This window comes from Colias philodice, chromosome 12 (assembly GCF_061535455.1).
Source record: "Colias philodice isolate Cphi_HAF_F1 chromosome 12, ilColPhil1 Martin Lab GWU primary, whole genome shotgun sequence".
NCBI lineage: Eukaryota > Metazoa > Arthropoda > Insecta > Lepidoptera > Pieridae > Colias > Colias philodice.
Genome location: NC_143097.1, coordinates 6,130,008 through 6,156,074, shown reverse-complemented (window position 1 = coordinate 6,156,074; position 26,067 = coordinate 6,130,008). Strand labels below are relative to the sequence as shown.

At 31.0% G+C, this 26,067-nt stretch overlaps 3 protein-coding genes across 4 annotated transcripts in view; 1 reads left to right on the top strand and 2 right to left on the bottom strand.

Annotated features, from left to right (window-relative positions):
* The window catches only part of crc (bZIP transcription factor crc), a 29,654-nt gene extending 11,746 nt beyond the window's left edge, over nucleotides 1-17,908 (bottom strand). Inside the window, exons 1-3 of the mRNA XM_089701559.1 lie at nucleotides 17,749-17,908; nucleotides 14,544-14,643; nucleotides 12,378-12,502 (exon numbers count right to left, since the gene is read on the bottom strand). Coding sequence (XP_089557685.1) covers nucleotides 12,378-12,483 — 106 coding nt within the window. The 5' untranslated portion in view covers nucleotides 12,484-12,502; nucleotides 14,544-14,643; nucleotides 17,749-17,908. The remainder of the gene's footprint in view (nucleotides 1-12,377; nucleotides 12,503-14,543; nucleotides 14,644-17,748) is intronic.
* An 865-nt stretch (nucleotides 17,909-18,773) lies between these two features.
* Nucleotides 18,774-21,269, bottom strand: PolD2 (DNA polymerase delta subunit 2). 2 transcript variants are annotated; one of them, XM_089701557.1, is made up of 8 exons: nucleotides 20,677-21,269; nucleotides 20,461-20,582; nucleotides 20,217-20,310; nucleotides 19,953-20,104; nucleotides 19,521-19,697; nucleotides 19,361-19,432; nucleotides 19,030-19,266; nucleotides 18,774-18,946 (listed from the first exon to the last, which is right to left on the bottom strand). In XM_089701557.1, the coding sequence occupies exons 1-8, from the start codon at nucleotides 21,030-21,032 to the stop codon at nucleotides 18,834-18,836; spliced, it is 1,323 nt and encodes a 440-aa protein (XP_089557683.1). In that variant the 5' UTR covers nucleotides 21,033-21,269; the 3' UTR covers nucleotides 18,774-18,833. The 2 variants fall into 2 exon arrangements, with proteins under 2 accessions (XP_089557683.1, XP_089557684.1); XM_089701558.1 differs by having other exon boundaries at nucleotides 19,218-19,266.
* Nucleotides 21,270-22,632: 1,363 nt separating this feature from the next.
* On the top strand, nucleotides 22,633-25,911 carry hdm (meiosis specific with OB domains hold'em). Its single transcript, XM_089702057.1, has 9 exons — nucleotides 22,633-22,986; nucleotides 23,063-23,124; nucleotides 23,262-23,415; nucleotides 23,519-23,599; nucleotides 23,877-23,970; nucleotides 24,425-24,591; nucleotides 25,078-25,237; nucleotides 25,346-25,448; nucleotides 25,719-25,911. Exons 1-9 carry the CDS (start codon nucleotides 22,740-22,742, stop codon nucleotides 25,875-25,877), a joined length of 1,227 nt encoding a protein of 408 aa, XP_089558183.1. The 5' UTR covers nucleotides 22,633-22,739; the 3' UTR covers nucleotides 25,878-25,911.
* The last annotated feature ends 156 nt before the right edge of the window (nucleotides 25,912-26,067 follow it).

Sequence of the window (26,067 nt, the reverse complement as noted above, 5' to 3'; positions counted from 1 at the left end):
ACTTTACTTCTTTTAGGGCTTAGGAATTGTCAAAGTACATTCAAATTAATTTTATTTACCACCGGTTAAGACTGCATCAGATGAAATAAATAAATTATGACTATATCTCAGAGTAATAAATTATATTAACACACATGTTGTTGATAGAATGATCTATGATGTAAAATATTTTTCCTTATTATATTAAAGTTATAATACATTCAATTCCATTAAAAATAAATATTAATTTAAATTGATAGCATGATATAATACATATATATAATAATTATTTTTAAATAAAAAAAAATGCAAAAAAAAAATTAAACCTTACTTTGCAACAGTGATAACTGGAAATCCCTGCACAAATGACACATGCCGTTACTTCTTAAACAACACATTTTTGGCATAAATATTTAATATAGACAGCTAAACAAACAACCAAATGAATCAACACTTGATAGAAGACTAATGTAGAACAATAAGTGCAACCTCAATGAATATATCGGAGAAGCTTCAAGGTAAGGAGCTTAGATAAGTAGTGTACAAAATACAACGAGAGAACCGAATACGTCAATATATATATGAAAGATATCTGTCGCACGATATTACGTCAAAGTAACGCCCAGATGTCGCGATGTTCAAAATGTTATTTGATAATGTCAATATATCTACAGCTTACAAATTATCTTCAATTGTTATTACTAAATTAGAGATGCTGGACAAACAAGTATATAATAAATATTATCTATTCTCGATAATATATCTATTTTTTTTTTCAAAAATTAAATAAATATTTTAATTAAAAAAAAAGAAAAACAGAACTTGGTCCATTAGCATTCAGAATTATCTTAATTAATTAATGTTATCAGATTTGATGATTGAAAAAAATATAACGAATTTTAAAATGTTGCACTCAAACTTGTTATTTGTTATTTTTTGTACCTCCCACCATCGTCCCATCTGATAAAAATCTGATAGTTATAGGTATAATCAGTAATAATCAATTTGCCCAAAATTATTATAGATTCAGAGATAAAGTATACAACAGACTTTATTACTAAGAAGCTCACAAGATCAGTCTACAGCTAACTGAAATTTGCAAGGGATTACGTGCAAAATTAAACAAAGGAGGATAGTCCTAATATTGAAAAATATGCGATGAAAGACTACTCAATAAAATAAGTTCATAATAAATAGAATTATATCAGTAATAAAGCTTCCAAAGCGACACAAACAAGGAGTTATTTATTGCCCATCTTTATTTCCATTGCATTGGTGACAAGATAACCAGTGGAAAACATTTAACTCTAGAGATATCGATTCGAAAACATGAGCAGAGGTCCAAACAAATATGAATGTTTTCAAAGAAACTATGACGTCTTTGCCTTAAATATAAACAATATTCGGCCAATCACACGGAGAGCAAATGATTATCAAGACACACCCACGCTTTCAGCATAGCAACCTAGCTCCGAGCATTCGAATTTAACGACAACCTGCGTGATAGTTTATCATATTTACACGAGATCGTTACATAAATACTGTTGTGGAATATTTGAGGAACTACGATGTATATTAGGCAAGTTATCACAGATTTTAACGCTATCTCTTAATTAAACATAGTTACAGAGGCAGGTTCACATTTATGTATTTATGAAAATGAAAATAAAACACACCTTTGAAATTAACTGGGTTATTAGGTACCGAGAATAATGCCCGCTTATCATAGAAACACCGGAAATAAATGCTAGTAGTGATCTTATTAGATATATTTACTATATTATTGGGCACCATAAATATTTTACAACGACGACGTGATTTTCAGAAACGTGGGATTGTAACGAGTTTGTTACTTATACAAAACAGAAGAAAAAAATTACACTTGCAGTTAAGATAATAGTTAAAGAGCGTTAGAAGAAAATTGGTACGAATTATTAAATAAACAAAAATATTTCATAATTTTCTTTAATGGTTTATAAATAAAATATAACTATCAATTTTTACTAGGTGCTATTCTGTACTAGGTATTAAATTGTTTAACACTAGTGCTTAGTAATTATTTAAATAACAATAATTGCTTCGAGTAAATATCATATACATATTTAATCTATACATCTGTTATGTTAGAAGGATGTATGTGTTCAGTGGTGAGGAGCTCGGATTTCAAATCGATAAGTCTGGGGATCGAGACCAGGCGACCATGCAGGAAATAAATTAATTTTAAATTCATCTTCGCATGTTATTACATCACCACTGTTCTAAACAGTGAAAGAAAACACTAACATATAACCCTCGCCCGTGTCCCAGCAGTGGGAACATATATGGGCTGATGATGATGATATAATCGTAACTCCGTGTCCTTCCATCCTAGTTTAATTTAAATTCACTTCAATGATCGTCCCTACTTTTGCTAATTCTGAGAATGCTTAGGCGTAGTTCTCCTAGCCATAAAGTTACTGTTACATAACTCTACCACTGACGTGCCAAGTACGCCGATATGATAGGATAAGATGACAATTATTGACCCCAGAGTTATCAGTCATGAGGTGAGTTCGTGGGGGGCCAAGCAATCGCCTACACGAGAGCAGATGCAGAGCAATCAAAGTTTATTAATTTTATAACAACGCATATTATAGAATGCGCATTACTATTGAAAATTAAAGATATTATGTCTAACACTGTTATCAAATCAAACCGACACGTAATTAGTTGTGCTTGGCTTGCACGTTTTATGCATAACAGTTTACATTATGTCTTTAGCTATTATAGGAAACTATCCTGTTGTGATATACATAGTGTGATATATTTTACTTAATCTGTACTGTAAATTCAATCTATTCAGCGTTCTTTTACGAGACACTTGGCTTTTACCTCTCGAGGTATATCACATCGCTGCCCATATGGTGAACGCTTAGATTTTTTTAAAATGATTTCGTCGTGACCGTCGCAAATTACACGATTTACTATTTCTCCATAAATGTGTAAACGGTGCTGTTGTCTGCGAGGACATTATTTCTAACATCGCTTTTCAGATACCGTATCGCCTTCCCAGAAAACCGGTAAAACACCTTTTTTGTGTTCCAGTTTGCAAAACTAACCTAGGCAAACATGCTCCATTATCGAGAATGTGTGCTACTTATAACCAACAAATAATGCTCTTACCAGATCTTGATATATTTTTCGGATCCCTCGCACAGTATAAGCATCAAATTATTCACAGTTTTTCCAGTAGCATATAAAAATTTAGTATATTGATTATGTTTTTCTTTCTATTATGTTTAATTGTATAAGTGTTATTAATGTGAATGTTGTGTACACCTATAATTGATAAATACATAAGATACAATTATGTAATTAGATAATGTCATCCTATATACAGGGTGTCCCAAAAAGTAGTGATGAACGATAGCTGGGAGGTAGAGGACCAAGAGGGCTATCCGAATCACCCCCATGTGTGTTATGCGATTTTTCGTATTTTCGGAGTTATTACATTTTTTTCAATTTTTCATCTATCGCCGAGTACGATGAGATTTTTATTTATGGTGACGTGAATTATTGCGCTAGATGCTTGATTTCTTTTGTGTGCTAAGCTGAAAGATAGGCCAATTCAGTATGGTAACATTTACTATCGTTAGATCTTCGAAAGGAATAAAAAAAAGAATTAAATGCCAAGGAAGATAAAATTACCCAGTATGTTCATAACTTCAAGGGCCCATAAAAAAATAAAATCACATAAAAAAGGTTTTCCATTTGGCTTTTAAAAACTTGCTCTATCAATCAGGTAGCTACCCTAAAAATTTCATTTTATTATTCTGAAGGCTTCAATCGAAAAATTGAAATCTAAATGTGGTAAGTGGAAAATTTTTATTAACATGATGATCATTAAAACCAATAAATAGGTGTTAAATTACCAGAATTTTTTTAAAATAGCCCCGCTGTTGCTCAATGCAAGTGCGACATCACCGTAAAAAGTTGTCTTTTTAATGTCTGAATGCTCTTTTATCATTTTAAATGGTTTCTTCTGCAACTATGAATTTCCGGGTTATTTCGTCCAAATTGTGGAAGTCTCTCGTCTTTGTAGTATTCCCACGGAAAAAATTCAATAGGGTTTATGTCCGGAGACCGTGGAGGCCAGGCTAAAGGGCAAAAATACTCTGAAAGATGGATTGGTCGTTGCAGCCTGCGCATGCGTCGGTGATGCCTGCTTTAAAGCCTGGCCTCCACAGTCCCTCGACCTTAACCCCATTGATTTGTTTTAATGGGGATACTAAAAAGACCTCGGCCACTTGAGAGAATGCCACAATTTGGACGAAATAACCCGGAAATTCATAGTTGCAGAAGAAACCATTAAAAATGATAAAAGAGCATTCAGACTTTAAAAAGACAACTTTTTACGGTGATGTCGCACTTGCATTCAGCAACAGCGGGGCTATTTTAAAAAAATTCTGGTAATTTAACACCTATTTATTGGTTTTAATGATCATCATGTTAATAAAAATTTTCCACTTACCACATTTAGATTTCAATTTTTCGATTGAAGCCTTCAGAATAATAAAATGAAATTTTTAGGGTAGCTACCTGATCGATAGAGCAAGTTTTTAAAAGCCAAATGGAAAACCTTTTTCATGTGACTTTATTTTTTTATGGGCCCTTGAAGTTATGAACATACTGGGTAATTTTATCTTCCTTGGCATTTAATTCTTTTTTTTTTATTCCATTCGAAGATCTAACGATAGTAAATGTTACTATACTGAATTGACCTATCTTTCAGCTTAGCACACAAAAAAAATCAAGCATCTAGCGCAATAATTCACGTCACCATAAATAAAAATCTCATCGTACTTGGCGATAGATGAAAAATTGAAAAAAATGTAATAACTCCGAAAATACAAAAAATCGCATAACACACATGGGGGTGATTCGGATAGCCCTCTTGGTCCTCTACCTCCCAGCTATCGTTCATCACTACTTTTTGGGACACCCTGTATAATGTAATGTGTATTTATTGTTGTGTGTTCCATAAATAAATAAATAAATTATAATAGTTAATAATATTAATAATTAATAATATATTATAAAGGCGAAAGTTTGTAAGGATGTATGGATGTATGGATGTATGGATGTTTGTTACTCTTTCACGTAAAAACTACTGAACCGATTACAATGAAATTTAGCACACATATATAGAGGGTAACTTGGATTAACACATAGGATAGTTTTTATCCCGGAAATCCCACGGGAACGGGAACTATGCGGGTTTTCCTTTGCAAACGCGGGCGAAGCCGCGGGCGGAAATCTAGTAGTTAATAGTTTCATAAAATAGAATAACAATACTACTAAGCTAAATAAGGGTTAGCAAATCATCTAAGCTAAATAAGGTTGTCAATGCGTTTTTAAATTTTAGAGCACCATAAAACCATTATGCATAATATTTCAGGCAGGCTTTCATTATCAACGAAATCAAAAATAATAATGATGATGATGATATGTATATAATAATAATGATATGTATTTTCTTATTTACAGAGCAAAAATTATCTGGTAAAACAAATGGAATAATTTCGGAAGTATTCAAATAAAGCCAACATTGTATATATATGAGTGGATATAAATGTAAAGTAAGGTTTATTATATTTAAGTTGATAAGATAACGACGTAGACATAACCTAACTTTAAAATAAACGACTATAATCTTGAACGTGTTAAAATTAGATTTTTAACGAATGATTGTTAGCTATCGTCTTATTTCATCAGAAAACTCCTACACGTTTGTAAATATACAAAAGAAAATAATATACTAATACAAACAGTTAGGAAACTAAGCCCCTGTGATGAGTGTGATGACGTAAGCACTGATGAAGCTCTAGGGCTGTTACCTTTTTGATATTTAACCAACATTAAAAAAAGAGGAGGAGGTTATCAATTATACAGGGGTGGACGTTTAATTAGAAACACATAACATGATGAAGTAGTCATCAAATTTATTTTACATTTATTTATTAACATATTAGAGATTAAGCATTACTTATATCAATTGTAATAGAACACCCGTTTATCAAGTTTTATAAGAAATTGCTTAATTTTAATCAAACGTTAGCTTATTAAATTAATAAAATTAAACAACCTTAAGTCAAGTCTGATTTCCGAGTATTTTCAGTCTGGACAACAAAATAGAAAAAGAATGGTTCAAGTGTTCCAAAGTCAAAACTTGTTGATATGCCTTCAATATTTTTTTCTTCTACAAATATTTGCACCGTTTTTTTAACATTCCATCTAAAAGTTTCTGAAAAATCATTTGTTTTGCAGTATAAATGGGTAAAAGTAAGATCGTTTGGCGAAAAAAAAATTATTTGCAGAAGTTCGGCGGTATGGTGCCTTTTGGAATCGTCCGACAAGTATGGCATGGCGATTTTCGTAAATAGCTGTACGATGATGATTACCTGTGCAAAAGTTAGCCTGGTACAAATGGTTGAATTGTTTTTTTTTTTTAATCAACGCATTCGCGGCGGTATGTCGGGCTGTAAGGACACACCGGAAAAGTATGGCATGACACTACCGCCTACATCTTTTTTGTGGGCTATCGGTAAATTATAAAATTTGTGTTACAAATCATTTGACTTTCGCTATTTATCCGAAGAGTTCGACGAACGCCCACGCGACTTGTCCGCCGGTACCAGCGTTCTGACCATCATTTTTCTTTTTGTCATTGCGTACTTAGACCCCAGTAGAACCGCCATCCTGTTACACATGACACGAAATTTTGTGTCAGTATCTCCCGGCCTAATATGTAGTTTATTTAAAAAAGCATGGTACTTCTGATTAAGTGCCTCGAAAGGCTCGACCAGGAAAAACCACTGCTCGTGAGGATAGGCAAATAATTCTTTTCGGAAAGATGGATCCATTTAAAGGTTCCAATGCTCGAAGTAGCGTATCAATGTCGAAGTAGCATTCAGACGCCTGCTTCATCCATTGGGCTATAATAATTGGATGCTTTGGAGTAATCATAGAATTGTGTAAATTTGTTTCCAAACACGTCTTTAAATCATGCTCATGTCTAAGGGCGCGGGCACACGATGCGTTGCGGCGCCGCACCGCAAAGATTTCACCGTGTCAGTGGGCACACGAGTGGTGCGGCGCCGTAACGTTGTTCTGTCGCAGCGGCGTCGTAGCAGGGTTGCACAGCGTGTCCTTCCTTGTGACGCAAAACAACTGAGCGGTGCCGCTCCGACGTCGCACCGCATTCACCCCTCCCCGCCTCGTCTTGGTGGTTACAAGTCCGGTGCGGCGCCGGAGCGCATCGTGTGACACGCCACAGATATTTCTATGTAAGACGACGCAGCGACACCGCTCCGGCGCCGCACCACCGCCACCACCAAGACGAGGCGGGGAGGGGTGAATGCGGTGCGACGTCGGAGCGGCACCGCTCAGTTGTTTTGCATCACAAGGAAGGACACGCTGTGCAACGCTGCTACGACGCCGCTGCGACATAACAACATTACGGCGCCGCACCGCTCGTGTGCCCACTGACACGGTGAAATCTTTGCGGTGCGGCGCCGCAACGCATCGTGTGCCCGCGCCCTAAAGAATGGATTAAGGGTGTATGGACATAGGAAAATGGTGCGGCTATTTAATTTTTTTTTAATGGGCACTGTCACGTAATGACATATAATATACTAGAATGCTGCTTCCATCTCCATATTAGACTATTTATATGTCGTATTTTTATTAACCTAAATATTATTATCTTCATAGCAAGAAAAATCTATAGATCGATAAAATAGACTGTTATAATATATCCGGATATGATATACCAAGCGGAATTAAAACCGGATATTATTTATTTATTATGTATTTTATATCATTATAATAAACTTATGTGTAAAAATACCTTGAAATACAAGAAAAGTCAAGGACGCTTATTTGTAATTAATATCTCCATCAGATTATTAATTTAAAAAAATCTAAGCACACAAGAAACAAAAACTACAACTTCATTATTAAAAAAAAATATTAAATTTTATAAACTTCTAGTCATATCCTACTAATACTATAAATGCGAAAGTTTGTGAGGAGCGATGGATGGGTGTTTAAAACTCTATCGCGCAAATACTACTTAACCGATTACAATGAAATTTGGTATGTATGTAGCTGAAGACCCAGAATAGGTTTTTTATCCTGGAAATCCCACAGAAATGGAAGCTATGCGGGCTATTCTTTGAAAACGCGGGCAAAGCCGCGGGCGAAAATCTAGTGTAAGTATCATATAAGATTAAAGGATATATTTAGTGGAAGGCGCTAATCGATAAAAAAAATATTTTGAAATTGTGGGTTAGAATTCGAATTGCAACAATATTTTTGCATTGGATAGTAAAAGATTGAACGAAGAACCATATAATATAAGCGGGACAGCAATGAAAAATGTTGAAAATTTCCGGCTACTATAATATGTAGTTGAAAATTGTTTATGTAAAGCTTCGAATTGTAACTAAAATTATTATGACAAAATATATTTTACAACCACAACAGAGTAATTTTTCGGAAATTAAAGAGTCCTATTTTGGCTCGCAATCGCTACCACACTATTTTTGCATTTCATTGTGTTTGAATCTGTGATTATTAAATTTTAAAGAATAGAAAAAAAATCGATCACGAAGGCAGGGCCACTACCAACCAAGCCAACTGGTCAGTCAAAATATATGTATCCATAGCCTGTAGCTGTATCTGTGGCGCTATGCATCACTACTGGAGCCGTATTATGACCTTTTATTTCCAGTCAATATGACCTCTTATTTCCAGGGAATACTAGAAACTAGTAACAAATTATATAAAATTAAGAATAATTCAATAAGACCCATGACTGTGATACACACACTAAAATCTTGAACTCCTTGCCCATTCTCATGTAACTCTGTGAAATTATCACTATTTTATTACCCGACTACGGCAAAGCAAAAGGAGGGTTATGATTTTGACAGGCTATGTATGTATGTATGTATGTATGTATGTATGTATGTATGTATATATGTATGTATGTATGTATGTATGTATGTTCATCTGTTCCCTCGTAACTTCTAAACTACTTATCAGAATTCGACAAATGACATATCATTAGAAGCGTCTTAATTGTCCGCTGGTTATAGGCTATATGTGGTTTCACAAAATCTAATGTGGCGCCCTCTAGCGGACAAAACATACAGAGTAAAAAAATAAAGTTAAGATAAATATGCCGTGTTTGGTATCATTTGAAAGCTTTTTACTTGCACATTTTGAATATATATATATTACTAGCATTTGCTTGTGACTTTACCTGTATTCATGGGCTGATTGCATATAATTCACATCTTTTCGTTCATAGCTTCTTTATTAGTTCATCAATTTAACTTTTGTTTTATACTTTTTCAGCGTCGTTTTTTGTCGTAGTTGGGTTTTAGTTGTTTTACTTTTTATCTTGTTCAATGTACTTGCCATCTCCACATTCAAGAATCAAGATTACCATAATCAGCTAGGACTTCTATTCTTATTACTTTGGTTCAAGTTTAAATAGTAGTAGCAATTTAATTGTTATAATTCATATTTAATGTTTACTAGCGGTCCGCCCCGGCTTCGCCCGTGGTTCCTACATGTTTAGGTTTTTTTTTCATAAGAACCATCCTCGTACTTCAAGGAATAGATTCCGCAGCACACGCGATGACAGAATTTTTATTAAGGAATTTTATACACCTTGGGTTACATTATTGCATTTTTGGTAAGGATCTCTAATTTTTTTGAAAATGCAATATAGCCTATGTTGCTCAGTGAAGATGCAGCTTTCTAATGGTGAAAGAATTTTTGAAATCGGTCCAATAGTTTATGCGTGAAAACCATACATACATACATAATTACAAACCTTTCCTCTTTATAATATTAGTAGAGATAGTAGAGATAGTATAGATAGCATCAAACAGGAATGTTACAGTAATAGCACTCTCTGTATTCATCATATAAATGAAAACATTCACTATATAATACATTCCATTTATCATAATTGGTTGATAACGTGATCTGTTTCTTAGGTATGGGATCATAAATAAAAGACACTATAAAATAATATATATTCAATGAGCAAATACGACGATTAATTGTTTGACCTATTATATAATTAATATAAAAAAACATGGGTCATATGGATATGTTAATTATGTATAAAATGTTATTTGTACAGATATAAATTCCCTGTGCAAGTAAATATCTTGTGCAATAGGCACACGTATAAAATAAGTATAGAGACGCAAAGCACACATATAAAAACTTAGAATAGTTTGCCTTTGCCGTCCCGTGACGTACCGAGTCCCGTGGCGACGCTAGTGCAGCGCATGCATAGTAGCTCTGTGAACTATAGAAATGCGATAATAATGCGACCAAAATACCGATAGATGGATCTGAAATATAATTGAAATATTTTGTATCGTACCACATGACGTAATTAATGAAATAAAACAACACTGCGATTTTCATTCTTGGGTAATAATTAAATAAATAATTATAAATATTATCTGAGTTTGGTAGGGCAGGCAGTGTCTATATTATGTCTTTATAAAGTGCACGCCACTGTATGGAGGTGATATATTATGTTGATTTTTGACCCGACCTGTTGGTAATATTCCTACAAATTTTGAAGTAAATACATGCAGTACTTTAAAAGTTTAGCCCAGACATACAAACAGACAAACAGACATAAAATCTTAAAACTATATTTTTGGCTTCGATATCGATTGTAGATCACGCCAAGTATTCTTTTAAATATTCAATGTGCAAATTTGATTTTCCTACGATTTTATTAGATGATAAGTCTATGCTTTTTATATAAATTACTTTTGACTACGAATATAGTACAAACAAATGTAAAAATATTTTAAATTAAATTAGAAAGATCCACATAAAATGTAGGTACTAATCTTAAATTGACTTTTAAATGCAACATTTCCAGATGAAAAATTTCATCTTCAGCAAGTAGATGCCTGGTTTCATTTAAATTGAAATAGCATTTATTTCTTTTTTAATTTATCTTTACTAATATTACGATACGTTGTCCCAAACGATAACATTTTGGTATAGACTTATAGAGACACTCTTAAATTAATGGTCAAACGTAGAATATTTGTGTTTTAAAAGTCGTATTTTTGGAATAGGAATGAAAAAAATGTTGTAGTACATTAAAACTTTTTTTATGTTGTTAAGGGTCGCCCATGAGTATTCAAGGGAGTTGGATTGCCATATTTACAAAGTTATATCCTACGGGATACAGGTTAAGAAAAGGATTGATGAGGGTAATACAAAAAGCACTAGATAGGGTAAGGAAAAGGAATGAATGAAATAAATTTCATTATTAGGCTAATGACATAAATTGCATCATTTACAGGCGTATTTTGGAGCCAAATATAGACTAGTGGCATTTTTTTTTTAATATAAACTCATCATATTGCGTCATCTATTTAACCCATACGTGCTCGATCTAAAGATCGACATAAACTATAGTAGAGCCATTTTAATAGGCAACATTTGACAGTTTAACAAAATTCAACAATGTAACCTAGTAACGACGACATAGAATAACATGATATTTCGTTTTGTTAGAACTGCACATTTTCTTAACTTTTGTCAATTACGATTACATATTTATAATAATAATGACCGATACAAGTAATTTTAAGATTTCATTTTACTGATAAACCATTCTAAACATAATAAACAATTTCTGAATTAAAGAACTGACGTCGCTACAATTTTGTGTCACTTACCTTTTTTTCTTTTTAAATACCAGAGACGTTACTCTAAAATTCGAAATCTGACATCTAGAATCGAATGCATTGATAACTTGTGAATAAAAATCACCATAAATTAATAAATATGTTTCAAGTTCGATTGACAAATGTTTCAAGTCCGTATCGATTAATTCACTTTAATCGATGTTTTTAAGCAGGTTACCTCTCTTCGAAGACAAAATTGATAGACGTCAAATGTTGCCTATTAAATTGGCTCGACTATAACGTAACTGTTGGTGTGGTAAACTTTACGGTTAATTGTATTGTATTTAATACTTTGAGTGATGTCCGATTTAAGTTAAAATTAAAATTAGATGCATATGCGCCCACGCATATTCGATATGTTACGTAGATATAATTAAGATAGAAGTCGGCCGAGTATTGGTACGAAGACAACACTATAGTTTTTTTTTATTGTCTACATCTTATAATGTTGTGTTTTATGTGAAATAAAATGTGTCAAAATGTGCAGGGTATTTTTTGGATACTTTAAAGTTAAGGTACATGTTTTTGCATTATAACTTTACTTCAAAATAAACCACAATTGCCCAATTAAAAGGTCATTGGGTAATTGCAATATATATTACTAGTACCAACCTTCATCGGTATTTAATAGGTCGACTTCGAGCAGCAAAGATCGTTCATTAGATGTTAGCAGGCCGTCGGCCGAAGCCAGCGACCAATCCCATTGATTTGCACTCATCCTTGCAGATGTTTGAATTCTGAAACGTTTTAAATAGTTGTTTTAATAACATTGTATTATCAGGTAACTTGATATAAATAATCAACGCGTCATATTGCTGCCTTCAATGCAAATATTTGTAAATCTCACAGCATCTAAAATGTTATATTGCCCTAGTATTATATAAATGAATTAGCAACTAGAATCTGACATTAAATTTCTCAAAATTAATAAAGAATTTGAATTAATCAAAATATATTTTTAATACAGTTGTTTATTATATAACTTTCACAAAATCTAATTCCAACAATAATTTTGAATGTACCATCTTATGATTGTTAAGGCTACTAATTATAGATAGAAGATTTTTAAAGGCCAAAACGCAGATACCATATTCAAATATTTAGAGATGAAAAGAATAAATAATTTATACTCCATTGAAATGTTACATTTTTTAGGCCTAACCTTGCAGTTTTTAGAGGACGCAATTTTATGTTTTTGATGTGTAGGGGGGGTCAGTGAGTAGCTAAAACCAAGTTTGTGGGGCTGCCACCCTTGTCCCACGGCCGCCATCTTGAAAATAGCGGTTGAAATGGTTTTTACGATATATCTCTTAAACTATTTATCTGATAAAAAAAATTGTTAGCATTATTTGTTGCAAATTAAATTTTCTACAACTTTTGTTCTGTAACTTTTTGTCGTAGAACTATAAATAAAAAAGTTATAAGCGAAAACGTTCAGAAATTAGAGCTTTTTATATTTTTCAATAAAACTTTTTTTTATCAATTTACGAAGAAATGATATCAGACCATTTTTGTAGATTGTTTTTCGAGGAACAACTTTTATATACAACATTTTTTCATTACGTCAATAGCTAAGGTTTTACAGCGCTCTGAAGTGAGTACTATTTTTCAGTACTCCTAACTATACATATAATGGTTATTGGCTCTTTTCCCAGACTCCAGAACAATGGAAGCACACTGCAGAACATTTCAGCCCTGCTTTTCGACGTAAAAAAAACGCGCTTCCAGACTTCAGGTCAGTTCAGTCAATAATTAATTATTAATAATATTGCAAAATTAATTATTAATTATTAAAAATATTAAAAACAATTACTGATGACAAATTATTATTAGTACACACATAATATATGTATACTGTATAGTTAAGAGTACTGAAAAATAGTACTCACTTCGGAGCGCTGTAAAATCTTAGCTATTTACTTAATGAAAAAATGTTGTATATAAAAGTTGTTCCTCAAAAAACAATCTACAATAATGGTCTGATATCATTTCTTCGTAAAATGATAAAAAAAAGTTTTATTGAAAAATATAAATATCTCTAATTTCTGAACATTTTCGCTTATAACTTTTTTATTTATAGTTCTACGACAAAAAGTTACTGGACCAAAGTTGTAGAGAATTTAATTTGCAACAAAAAATGTTAACAATTTTTTTTATCAAATAAATAGTTAAAGAGATATATCGTAAAAACCATATCAACCGCTATTTTCAAGATGGCGGCCGTGGGACAAGGGTGGCGACCCCACAAACTTGGTGATAGCTTCACACTGAACCCCCCTACACATCAAAAAAATAAAATTGCGTCCTCTAAAAAATGCAACCCCAAATGTAACTTTTCAATGGAATATTAGGCACATGAGATATTTGCATATGTTTATTCTTGAAATATACAGTTGACATAAGTGTATCAATGGATTCTTGGAAGTAATAATTGAGCTACTATTTAAATTTACATGGATCAATCATCACAATTGTACAATAAAAATTGATTGGTAAGTACCTAACTATATAACTAGATGGTTACATCAGTTAAGTTAAATTTTCAGATATAAGTAGGTAATATACCTATCAATACATATAACAATTGTATGCAATATACATAAACATATTTAAAGAATATAATTGATCAGACATTCTACTAATGTTAAAAAAAATGTAAATTAAGTCCTCCCCATCATTGAAATAAATAGTAAATTGATAGCATACAAAAATACATAGTACCAAAGTTGATTTTTAGATAGTTTATCACTACATAAATTAGATATATTTGTATCTTACCAGGGATATAAGTAAAGGTCGAGATAGATCGAGGTCCTTGAGTGGTGATGGTATTTGCAGGTAAGGGACAAAGCTGTCCTGTGGAGACGCCATTTTGGCACTAAAAAAAGAAAACATAAATTTCATGAGTTAAGTATATTAGAAACATTTCTTTGCAATGAATAGAATGATAATATAGAATATATAATATGAAGTATCTTTTAAAACATTGTAAATTTTAAAACCTTCTTGAGAGATGTCAACAGCTGCTATACATGGCAATCTCATGTGCTCTAAAGAATCATACTAAAAATATTATATTTCAGTACTATGATGTGTGAATAAGTATTTATAGTGATGGATGCATGACCCTTATAATCCAGGGTTTGCAAGCATGTAGCATTAATGACAAATTGTATGTGTAAATCATAAAAGCATACAATGTAATTACTAATTATTGTTTCAAAGAAACATTTATTTTTATGTAATAGCCACAATAGATACACAGATTAGGACTACTCCAATATATCAATGTATATTTATATTCAAACTCACAATCTAAAAAGATAAGGTATCACTTTACATAAAATAAAATATCAACGTTTTTTTAGTCAACCATTTTAAATTTCATAGAGATTCTTCTCTTGAAAATATGTTTATATACAAATTTTATTCATTGCTACAAATTTTTACTTATATCTTAACATAATGCATAAAAACGACAATTGTTTCTTAAGAAGTACCGCATATAGAGAAGATTAACAATTGTTAATTAGTGATAAATGTAAGATAGCAAAATTATTTTATTACAAAAATACAAAAATCTTATATAAAACAATTGAAATCTTGACAAAAAATGAAGAGAAAGAATATCAATTATCAATACATTGATACTTAGTTTTTTTTTTTTTTTTCAATTATAACTTGAATGTGTTTACAAACTAGGCATAGTAATTATATTTCAATCAACTTCAAAATATAAATTGAGGGCTGAGGCCCACTTTGTTATTGTATATATAAAAATGAATCGCAAAATGTGTTGGTAAGCGCATAACTCGAGAACGGGTGGACCGATTTCGATAATTCTTTTTTTATTATATTCCTTGAAGTACCAGGATGGTTCTTATGTAGAGAAAACATAAATATGTACCACGGGCGAAGCCGGGGCGGACCGCTAGTTGTATATAGAAAATGTTGGTTAAGTCATAATCATAACATCAACATCCATTGAAAAATTATTAATTCCAAATGTATATTAATTAGATGAAAAAGAAACTACAAGAATAAACTGGTAAATACCACACTGCCACCAGCACACGCCTTTTTAATACCAACTTCTTGAACCAATATATTTTCATACTTGCTAAACTGGCTAAAAATAGCCCAATTCTTAAATGTACAAAACTTAAATGGAGCAATGTTCTAGTCACAACACTTGGTTTTTTGTTGCACTTATTGATTTCAAAAATGAATAGCATAAGATTTATGTTATTTTATAAAAAAAATTGTAACAATTTGAATAGGACAGTAATTTTTCTTCGACATAGTCAAAATAAACACGCAATTAAGATTGAATAGACATATCCAGAAACAACTTCCTTTACATAATCATTTGTATTGATAAGACTGCAGACTCACATAATTGAATTCTGAGGTCATGTGAGATAAATATATGGATTTTATAGATTACTCTTAGCTAAACAAAAACTACTGTTGATAGCTTAAACCAAGTACATATCTCAAAGCTTAATAAAATGTCAGACATTTTTGAAAATGAGACAAATATTGAACTACAGATTCTTGTATATTAAAGTATAGTTTACTATATATTACATTAAATGAATAAGTCGAAAACGTAGACTTGTTATTATTCATTGAAATATATTTGGATTGAAGAGGGAACTTGTCAGTTAAATCAAAATCATAATCAAGGTGTGCAAAATTAATACTGGTACTTTCATAATTTTTTTTTAATAACTACATACTATAATACCAGTAATAGTTTGCTTATAAATTATATACATATTTTATGATACTTCGCTGAGTATTAAGATTCATAACAACACCATACACTATTAAACTTAACTTTAAAGTTCTTTTTTATGCAGACACAGTAATAAAAATTTATAAAACATTTTTATTATGTAATAACATACTTTGAATGTCAGTATTAAATAAAACTTATGTTCATTATTTTATTACCTGATCAATGTGTTCAAATATGACTTTATATTTCTAAAAAACATATTATTTCAAATAAAAAAAATCTTTACAGTTTACACTTATTAATAAATATAGGCAGTATTTACAGAAAATACACACAGTCGAATCCTCAATACTCATTACTACAATACCTAAGTATATGAGGAAAACGGCAAACAATTCATAGAAATGTACAGATGAACAAGACAATGGTCATTAAAACCCAATTATAAATAGCAAGAGGATAAAGTTTATAATATGAATGTACTATATGTAATGTTACAGATGACTTTGTAAAATCTTCAATGATTTTGTTTCAAAATTCTTGAATCAAATCATAATAAGTGAGAGATTAAATAGGTAAAAAATATATAATTAAAATAATAATTTACCAAATATGTATATTTGTAATTATACCTACCTATGCTGAGCTTGGCAAACCTTTTCAATAAGAACTTGCAGTAGGTACCTAGGTACATGAACATTGCAAAATATTTTGCAATGTAGTATTTTTAAGAAATTGAATTATTCTTATAATTTGTTGATCAGTATACATATTTATAAGAGTATCGTTATAAATTTAGCAAAATAGAGATGATCCCATGACTATTAACAATTTTATCGAAATGATGACTCATATTATTATTTCGCTTACAGATTGTTTGTTTGATAAGATGCTATCGATTTCATTCAAAGTACTTAATACATTAAATCTAAATTGAATTAGAAAAAGTACACAAATAAATTTAATCACATCGTGAAATAGAATTTTAGCCGCGAAACCACACAAAACAAAAGGAAATTCATCGATATGATCTTACTCAATATCGTACGTAGTTTAAAAAACAGTCAGTATAGTAGTTATATGTTTACGTCAGTAATAATTACCTATGTGATAGACGCAACGAAACTGTGAAAGCTACATTTAATGGAATGTGGATTGCTGTCGCTGTGTACGGAGAACCATACCATGCAATTAACAAAGTTGCTGGAAAGATATTATATATTAAATTTTAGTACTTACAACATTTTTGATAACTTGTGAAGGCACACGCAGGTGTGCAAACGTTTGTTAAAACTTAGAAACCCATCTTTAGGCACTATTTGCACAAGAAGTAACAAACAATACGTCTTTCTAGTTGTGTTCCATGATGAGCAATAGAAAGATACAGAGTACGCAAAATAATATCAAAATGTCATGAAAGCGTCAAAAACCGCAGATAAAATATTTCTTTATTTGATTTATTATGAACTTACGATTTTTTTTAATAATTAATAACTAAATTTTATAATATGAGGTATTGAATAATAAACCAATTATTTAAAATGTTAATAAAAATAAATTCTCAAGAAGTATGATGCCAATTTTCATTACAATGCATATTGTATTGTACATATGTTACACACTTGTATCATACAAAAAAACTAAGCAGCAATTTCTTATCACTTTTTACGTCCCAAACTAAGCGACTCATCACTCAATCCATACGGACATATGCATTTAATATATACTATTAACTATATAATACTTCTACTGCTTCTACTATTCTGTTGAAATTCTGAAGTCATTTTTGAGCTATGTGATGTAACCACGTAACCAAGCTAAATAAAAACTATTCATCTATGTTTGTAGGGGTTGATTTTGTAACATATGTATGTACTAGGTTTTAGTGATATTCTGTGGTTTTAATGCAAAATTGCTTCTAGCCTTGTTCTTGAGCCATACATCTATACTTGATATTATAAAGTTGAAGAGTTTGTTTGTTTGAACGCGCTAATATCAGGAACTACTAGTCCGATTTGAAAAATTATTTCGGTGTTAGATAGCACATTTATCGAGGAAGGCTATAGGCTATATATATCATCACGCTCAGACCCACAGTAGCGGAGCAGTGCGGATAAAACTGCGGGGCACAGCTAGTAAGTGATAAATTCAACATAAATAAAATATATTTTTTTTATGTATATTGGAATCCAAGATTGAATGTTATATGTTTATAATATACAAGTTATATTATTATTAAGTCACAATAAAAGATTTTATTATTTCATAATATTTATTGAAAAAATAATTAAAAGAAACATTTAGGTCCATACTCCATATAAGATTTATGCAAAGGTCATGCTATAACATTCAAGATTTGCCAAATTCAAAATAGCCACCGTTTTTGTCTCACAAAAATCCGGAATACTGATTAGCCGCACTTTTTGGCCATCTTCGCCTGAAAAAATTATAAATTTTTATTTTTGTTTTAAAAAGGAGGTAGTTTCAATTACATTTATATCAAATAAATGCAATATTTACCAGTATATAAGTCAGTTAAAAACTCATGTCCATTGCCACTAAAATATATTGCTGGACAGTTATAAATTGTAAAAGGGTCTATATCTAAGCATGGGGTGCATGGAACGGTATCAGGGCATGTGGGGGCCATGTGCCTCCATAATAATGTCTTCTTCATGATTTCTATTCTATTCTCCAATTGGCTATACCTGATTATATCTTTTATTGGCTCCCCAGAAGTTCCTAAGCAAGGGAAACCTAGAAGTAAATAATTTGTATTAAAAAATAAAATTTTCCATCAGTCATAATATTATGTTTTATGATTTATACAATAATTACTTATATTTCTTACCACCAATATCACATTCATAAGGGTTAGAAACTCGATTAAATGATTTATATTCTGTCGCCTTTGGGAATAAACCTGAAAAAAAAACAAAATCAAAACATTTGTTAAATTCAAATAATTTATTTAATTCTCATAAAATCTTTGAAATAAAGAAAATGCTTACAATAATGGAATGGTTTTTGTGGAAGCATTATTCCAGCGGGATCCTTACAGCCAGGCATGAGGTCCAAAGGTGCAACAGAACTGATGGCAGCACAGAATGAATCTACGTCTCCTGACGCAGCAATCACATCAGCCTCATTTAGGCTACTTTCATTTGAATGATTGGCATATATTCCACCTGTAAGATATTTTTATCAATTTTTTTCTTAGTCTTAATCACAAAGCAAAAAGTAACTTATTTTTATAAATTAATTTATCGTGAATATACACTATACTTCATAATGAATCCAGTACTAAATAGAGAAAAAGAAGGGATGCATCCACATTTAATTTAGCTTACACTAAAAACATTACAACACTTTATAAAATACTAGAAAATAAATGAATGAAAATACCCAGCAACAATATTTCTATCTGGGAGCAGGCTTCGTACCTGCAATTATGACTCTTCCGATTTTAGAAACTTCTTCTTGATATTCAGTTGATCCACAAAAACCAGACAGCCATTCCAAGAAAAGATTAAGTGAGAAAAGATGATCTGCAGATTTTGAAGCCAGGTTCAAGCCAGACATGAGCACTATGTACCTAGAAATAATTTCATTTTTATTACATTATTTTTATTTGGACTTACAATATATTCATAGTATTCATAAAATTAAAAGGACAAATTAAGTTATTTTAACCTTGTTATACTTACTTGTCAGTACTCAATTGTGGCAAAGGTTTTTGTATGTTGCAGCCAGCCCAACATACATCTTTTACAGAAAAAATTCCATCCTCATCTTCAGAACCTAAGAAATGTTGACTCATTTAGTAAAATAAACTTTGATATTAAATATAAAAAAATAATAATACTATGTTGGGAGAAAGTAGGTATTTATTATTTCTTTTCTGGAATTTCAGGAGTAAGTTAGAGTAATAAATTCAACATATAGGCTTACCTAGTACAGCAACAACTACTCCAGTAACTACTTCATTCACATTAATGACGTCTCCAGATAATTTAATTCTTTGAAGCTCATCTTCTAATACTAAAGTGTCTGAATCATGTACAAAATGAGTCCTGTGAAAATTTTAAAACAATTATGAAAACTCTATTAATATTAAAATATATGTAAATTAATATTTATCATTCATAATCAAGTTATAATATGTACCTTGTTGGCTGCGGAATAATTTCCAGCTGATCTGAAAGTTCCTTCAAGATACTAGGCTTAAGTTCTTGAAGTTTGAAAAGTGTACCAATTATTACACAGGGTTCTCCTTTCTCACGTAAGTCACAAAGTTTCAAAACTTTATACGTATTAGACCATTTTTTAAGTATTAATGGGTTTAGGATGTCTCTAAATGCATTCAATCTCGCTGAATATATATGTGCGTATTGCTTAGTGAAATCTCTGGATACTTCATAGAAACGTTTAGAACAATCCTTATAATCAATATTCTGTCTCTCAATAGACACTGGCTTCAGATCGATTTCATTATCGATACTAGATTTTATTTTAAACAACATATTGAAGACAAACTGAGCTAAGTGATAAGTCAGGTTAATTAATTAATTTTCTCGCTACACAATACACGTAACAGATACCCAACAAAATCTACGTTATTGCATATTCATTACAAACATATCCTCTTGATTTTTAAGCTATTGCATAGCTTCTATCGCGGGCCTTGAGTTTATTGTATATTCTTTCTTTATATTATTAGATTACTTGTTTCATGCTTCACGTATAACCGCTAAAATATTTTTGACTCTTTTGACATTTCTATTCACATCAATAATAGAACTGAAGTTAGCTGTGGAAGTTAGGAACAAAATGATGGTAGTTGCCATTTCATTAAAAGAATCTAAAGATGGACATTCTCGCCAAGTCCCGCAAAATTAAGTCTGTAAAATCAATCATTAACTTAAAAAAATATAACATGCTTTTTCTTGCAATTTTTTCATTTAAACTCACTCCTTATATTGTATTTGATTCCGTTGAAAAACAATCAATCTTTGTGGATAGCCTAATCGTCTAAATATTATATGTATTCCATTGGCCGCATTAGGATCATACACCAATATTATTCCATAAAAATCATTTCATCGTTGTTATAGGTCTACCAGAATCTGATGGCATATTTATATTTAAGAAATAAAAGATTTTCATGTGGCAACTTATTTGACAACTATCAAATTGGTTGTCAAATTATTTGTCTTCTTTGCAGTTGATGAATAATTTTTAGGATTTTGTCTAAAAAATCTTCGACAATGTCGAAAAAGCCGCTGCGATCAGAAGCAAGAGGTCTTGTTTATAATGTGTAAAGAAAAATATTCGATGAAGAAGGGTCAAACATACCACAATTTTCAATTTTGAAGATTTTATTGGTAAACTGGACTTACCCGTTTTGATACTTTAAATTAAAAAATATTAAATGTAGGTAACTATAATATTTGTTTGTTGATTATAATATAATTATATGAAAACTTATTACAGGAGTTTCCAATACGGCTATTCGTCAAGACCAAGCTGTCCAAGTCAATTTTATAATGTGTGTATCTGTTATTACTTACGAAAATAAACATAGTTGTATTTTATTTTATTCTTACTTTATTTTTTAAAAAATTATAAGCAGTCTAGTTTTGATCTACATTATCATTACATCGATATTTTCATATGGCATAATGATAATGAATATACATATATAGGTATGTGTAAATAATAGTATGTATTACCTGTTTAAAAGTAATATGTATATTATACATGTGAGTACAAAATCTTCGAAAAAAACCTACTTAATATTAAGTGGATATCTCATTATTAAGTACATTATTGTCCACTTATGTAATGTGACTAATTATATTGAGGACAAAATAAAAAATAAACTGTATCAAGATCGTTCAGTCCATTTTCCCTAGGGTTGCACACTCAAAATTTTGATTTCCCTAATTGCCATCAGATTCTGGTTTACCTATATTAAAAAATAACGGCATTTCATGCCAATTTTCTCCAGGTGCTTTGTTTATTCTGGTTTCGATTACTGGCAATGTAATATATATTATTCATACTGGCAATAAAATTTTTATTGTATATAGTCTTCAAGTGGCGCTAAAATTCAAATGAGGTTCTAATTTCTATCATAATTTAATATTTACTACTAAAAACAGATGTGTTTTGTTTTATTTTCTTAATAAACTGATATCATTGTGGATATCATACATACTTTCTGAAATATGTCTGGTGTGCAAAAAATATGTCTGAATAATTTAAATATCAATATAAAAAATGCTTTGATAGTCGGGATAATTATTGCTAAAAATAGTCCGAGAACTATTGGTGCAAAAAAGCAAAATGGTGTTTTACGAGGCGTTATGTCTTTTACTTTAAGAGATTCAGATGTCGACACTATTAATGTTGATGTTTGGGGTTCAGAATATTTCGTAATAACATTTTATGAGAGATTTTTAGTGGGCGATGTTGGTATGTACTCATTGTGTTTGAATCTTTGTCAAATATTGAAAAGGTTTTTACTAATTATTGAACTTTATTTCTATAGTAGAAATAACATCACCAAAGATATGTACTAAAGGAGGTGAAAATGAAGCTTATAGGCCACAGGTTAAACAATATTTTTTCCTGGTTTCTATTTCTTGTTACAATTCTTTAAATATCAGATAGACTTTCACACTTACCTAACAGTTTAAACAGCGTTATTTTAAAATATATATATGTACTTAGTTAAATTTGTTTTATAGGTGACTTCTCCATTTTATTTGTCTCTAAATGAGGGTACATCCGACGTCAATATATTTGGTGGAGACACTTTTTCATTTTATTTACCTTTACTTCATATACCAACGAAGCCGTGTGCTGGTTATTGTGGTTTGGCTGAAGTTTTAAAATTTACTGGTATATTTCTTATTTCTCTTATTATCTAATTCAATGACATTGTAAAGAAATGTTTATTTATATATTGTAAATCATATATTAACAATTCATTTTTATGTTTCAGAACAAACTGATAACGTGTACATTGATCTACTAGTGGTGGTAAAAAGTATTCAACCGCCAAAAACTATAAAAACAAAAATGGGTAACTAATTGCCTTTTATTATACAATAATATCTTAATCATGTACTTATGTAGTAGTAAAATATTCTAAAGGCTATTTGTATTTAATACTAGCGGTCCGCCCCGGCTTCGCCCGTGGTACATAATATTTACGTTTTCTCTACATAAGTCCATCCTCGTACCTACTTAAAGGAATATAATAAAAAAAGAATTATCGAAATCGGTTCAGCCGTTCGCAATTTTATGCGCTTACCAACACATTTTGCGATTCATTTTTATATATAAGATTTATTTTTCAGGCACAGACATGACAGTAAGAGCAGTGGAAATAATTGATAATACAACACCAGCCTCAGTTTTACTAGACATGTTCGAAATTGATACAATACAAAGGTCTGTGAAGAAAACTCGGAAATACACAATTTTTAATTTATTTCTTCAACACTTACAAACATAATATTATCAAAGAGACAAAACTATAATATTAATATAAATTATACCCTTTATACCTATTTTATAAAATTCTCGCGATATAATTTTTATGAAAGTATTTAGTTGGTTTTCCATACAATTTTCCATTTTATTCTCATATACGAGTTACGACTTTCCGAGTGAGAAGATTTTTGATAGCAAAGATAATTTTAAATGACTCTAATAAGTTTTAAAAGTTCTTGTATGTAATTTCAACTAATGCAATTTATTATTTAAATTCATAGAACAGCTTTCCGATAATTTACTGTTTTTTTATAGAAATTCACATTGAAATATCAAATTCTTAAGTTTGTGAATCTGGAAACCTATTTTTTTATACCATTTTTCATTTTTTCGATAAAATCAATACTTCTAGGGCGGAAGATTGGCGCGTGCTAGATAGCGTGCTATTTATAGCCGACGCTCGCGTTTCTTGGCGTAGGTCACTTCGCGTACAATGTTGTTCTCGTACAGTTGTCACGCACCAACCTCACACGCCTGAGGCTGAAGCACTGAGACTGTATATCAGCAACCAAGCTAGTAGTTAGTATTCAAATATTATGTTTATATTTCATTTTATTTTGTTAGAAAATATTCTTTAAACGGGGTGTGTGTGTATCGGGCAGATGCATTATGCATCATTATGATCTGATGCATCATACTGATCAATTTTCTTTAGGGTCAAGTAGGAGATCAGCGTTCTGTGTGCTGTCAGACTATTCTATAAAGTACGTCCTACATGCAATTTATAAAGCATTGCTGATAGGTGTAAAACCTAAATGAGATAATTTTCACAACCTAGAGCTCCAATATCGGTTTTGAAAACTGAAACGAAATTTTTCATGAATCTAGAAATGCGTACATAAATGTACGTGCATGCACGCACTTGTGTCCTATCACTACTGTCTAAGCTGTGTCCAGTAATTAATTAGTTTTATTTTTCTGATATATTTTCAGACCAAATTATTAGTCTATAATTGTGATTTATTTAATTTACATATGTATAACTATGTCAATTATAAAATATAGATGGTGGAGAAGCAGCAGCATGGGCGGCTTGGAGTGGGGAAAGACCCTGTTCAGCGTCCGTAGCACAAATACGGGATAGACTAATAACAGGAACTCCCTTTTGTGCTACAATTCATGGCCTATTAACGCATCTTGATTTGGAAGAACTTTTTGCATCGACGTAATGTTACACTCTAAAATTTGTTTTTTTTTTCTAGATACGGGTATTTTGAAACAATATGATGTATATAATTATTGTAATATTTGAATATGTATCTAATTTTTCTAGGAATACTAATATAGAAGATATAAGAGTAAAATTTACGGATCATACGGGGGAAATCTCGGCTAGATTGCCTATAAACGTTGTCGGAGATACTTTTGGATATACGGTAAAATTAGATTTTTTGTTCACTATATGACTTGTTCCTTATACTGTACTTTACTGCGGCATTCGAACAATACTATTTCTTTATTTACAATGCTTCATTGTATATTATATTGTTTAAAATTATAGCGCAAATTCGGAATTTTCCAAAAGAATTGTATTAGTTATTAATGTCTCTATATTTTTTTGTATTTTTATAATTCTAGAGACGAGTTAGATTATCGTATTAATTAATATAACACATAATATAATACTGATTAAGTTTGAATTTCAGGTCGATCAATTGAAAAACTTGTCGCAAGATGACCGAACCGCAATTCGTTGGAGACTGCTTCTAGAACAATGTATCGCAAAGTTAGCAATAACACCACCTCGAGTGATGGTGCTCAGTTTAAGACGGGCTTCACCAGCTGACCCTATTCCATTGTATTAATTATTCTAATCGGAAGAAATAGTAACGATAAATATTGTTTCAAATTTTAATAAATTTTTTGTAAAAATAAATCTTTGTTTTCTTTCTCGGAATATTATTAATAGATAATGTGTAAGTATGAATAAAGATAACTAATTTAAGAAAAAAAAATGTTGATGAACTTTAACAAAGTACCTAAAACATATCCATA

What these genes read in the sequence shown, in the direction of transcription:
- PolD2 (XM_089701557.1), bottom strand. Translation starts at nt 21,032, where the DNA reads ATGTTGTTTAAAATAAAATCTAGTATCGATAATGAAATCGATCTGAAG. An exon ending in CCACAATTGAGTACTGACAA is followed by an intron (nt 20,105 to 20,216) that starts GTAAGTATAACA and finishes AATTATTTCTAG; the next exon opens with GTACATAGTGCTCATGTCTG. An exon ending in TTATGAATGTGATATTGGTG is followed by an intron (nt 19,267 to 19,360) that starts GTAAGAAATATA and finishes ATTTACTTCTAG; the next exon opens with GTTTCCCTTGCTTAGGAACT.
- hdm (XM_089702057.1), top strand. Translation starts at nt 22,740, where the DNA reads ATGTCTGGTGTGCAAAAAATATGTCTGAATAATTTAAATATCAATATA. An exon ending in AACTATAAAAACAAAAATGG is followed by an intron (nt 23,600 to 23,876) that starts GTAACTAATTGC and finishes TTTATTTTTCAG; the next exon opens with GCACAGACATGACAGTAAGA. An exon ending in TATCAGCAACCAAGCTAGTA is followed by an intron (nt 24,592 to 25,077) that starts GTTAGTATTCAA and finishes TATAAAATATAG; the next exon opens with ATGGTGGAGAAGCAGCAGCA.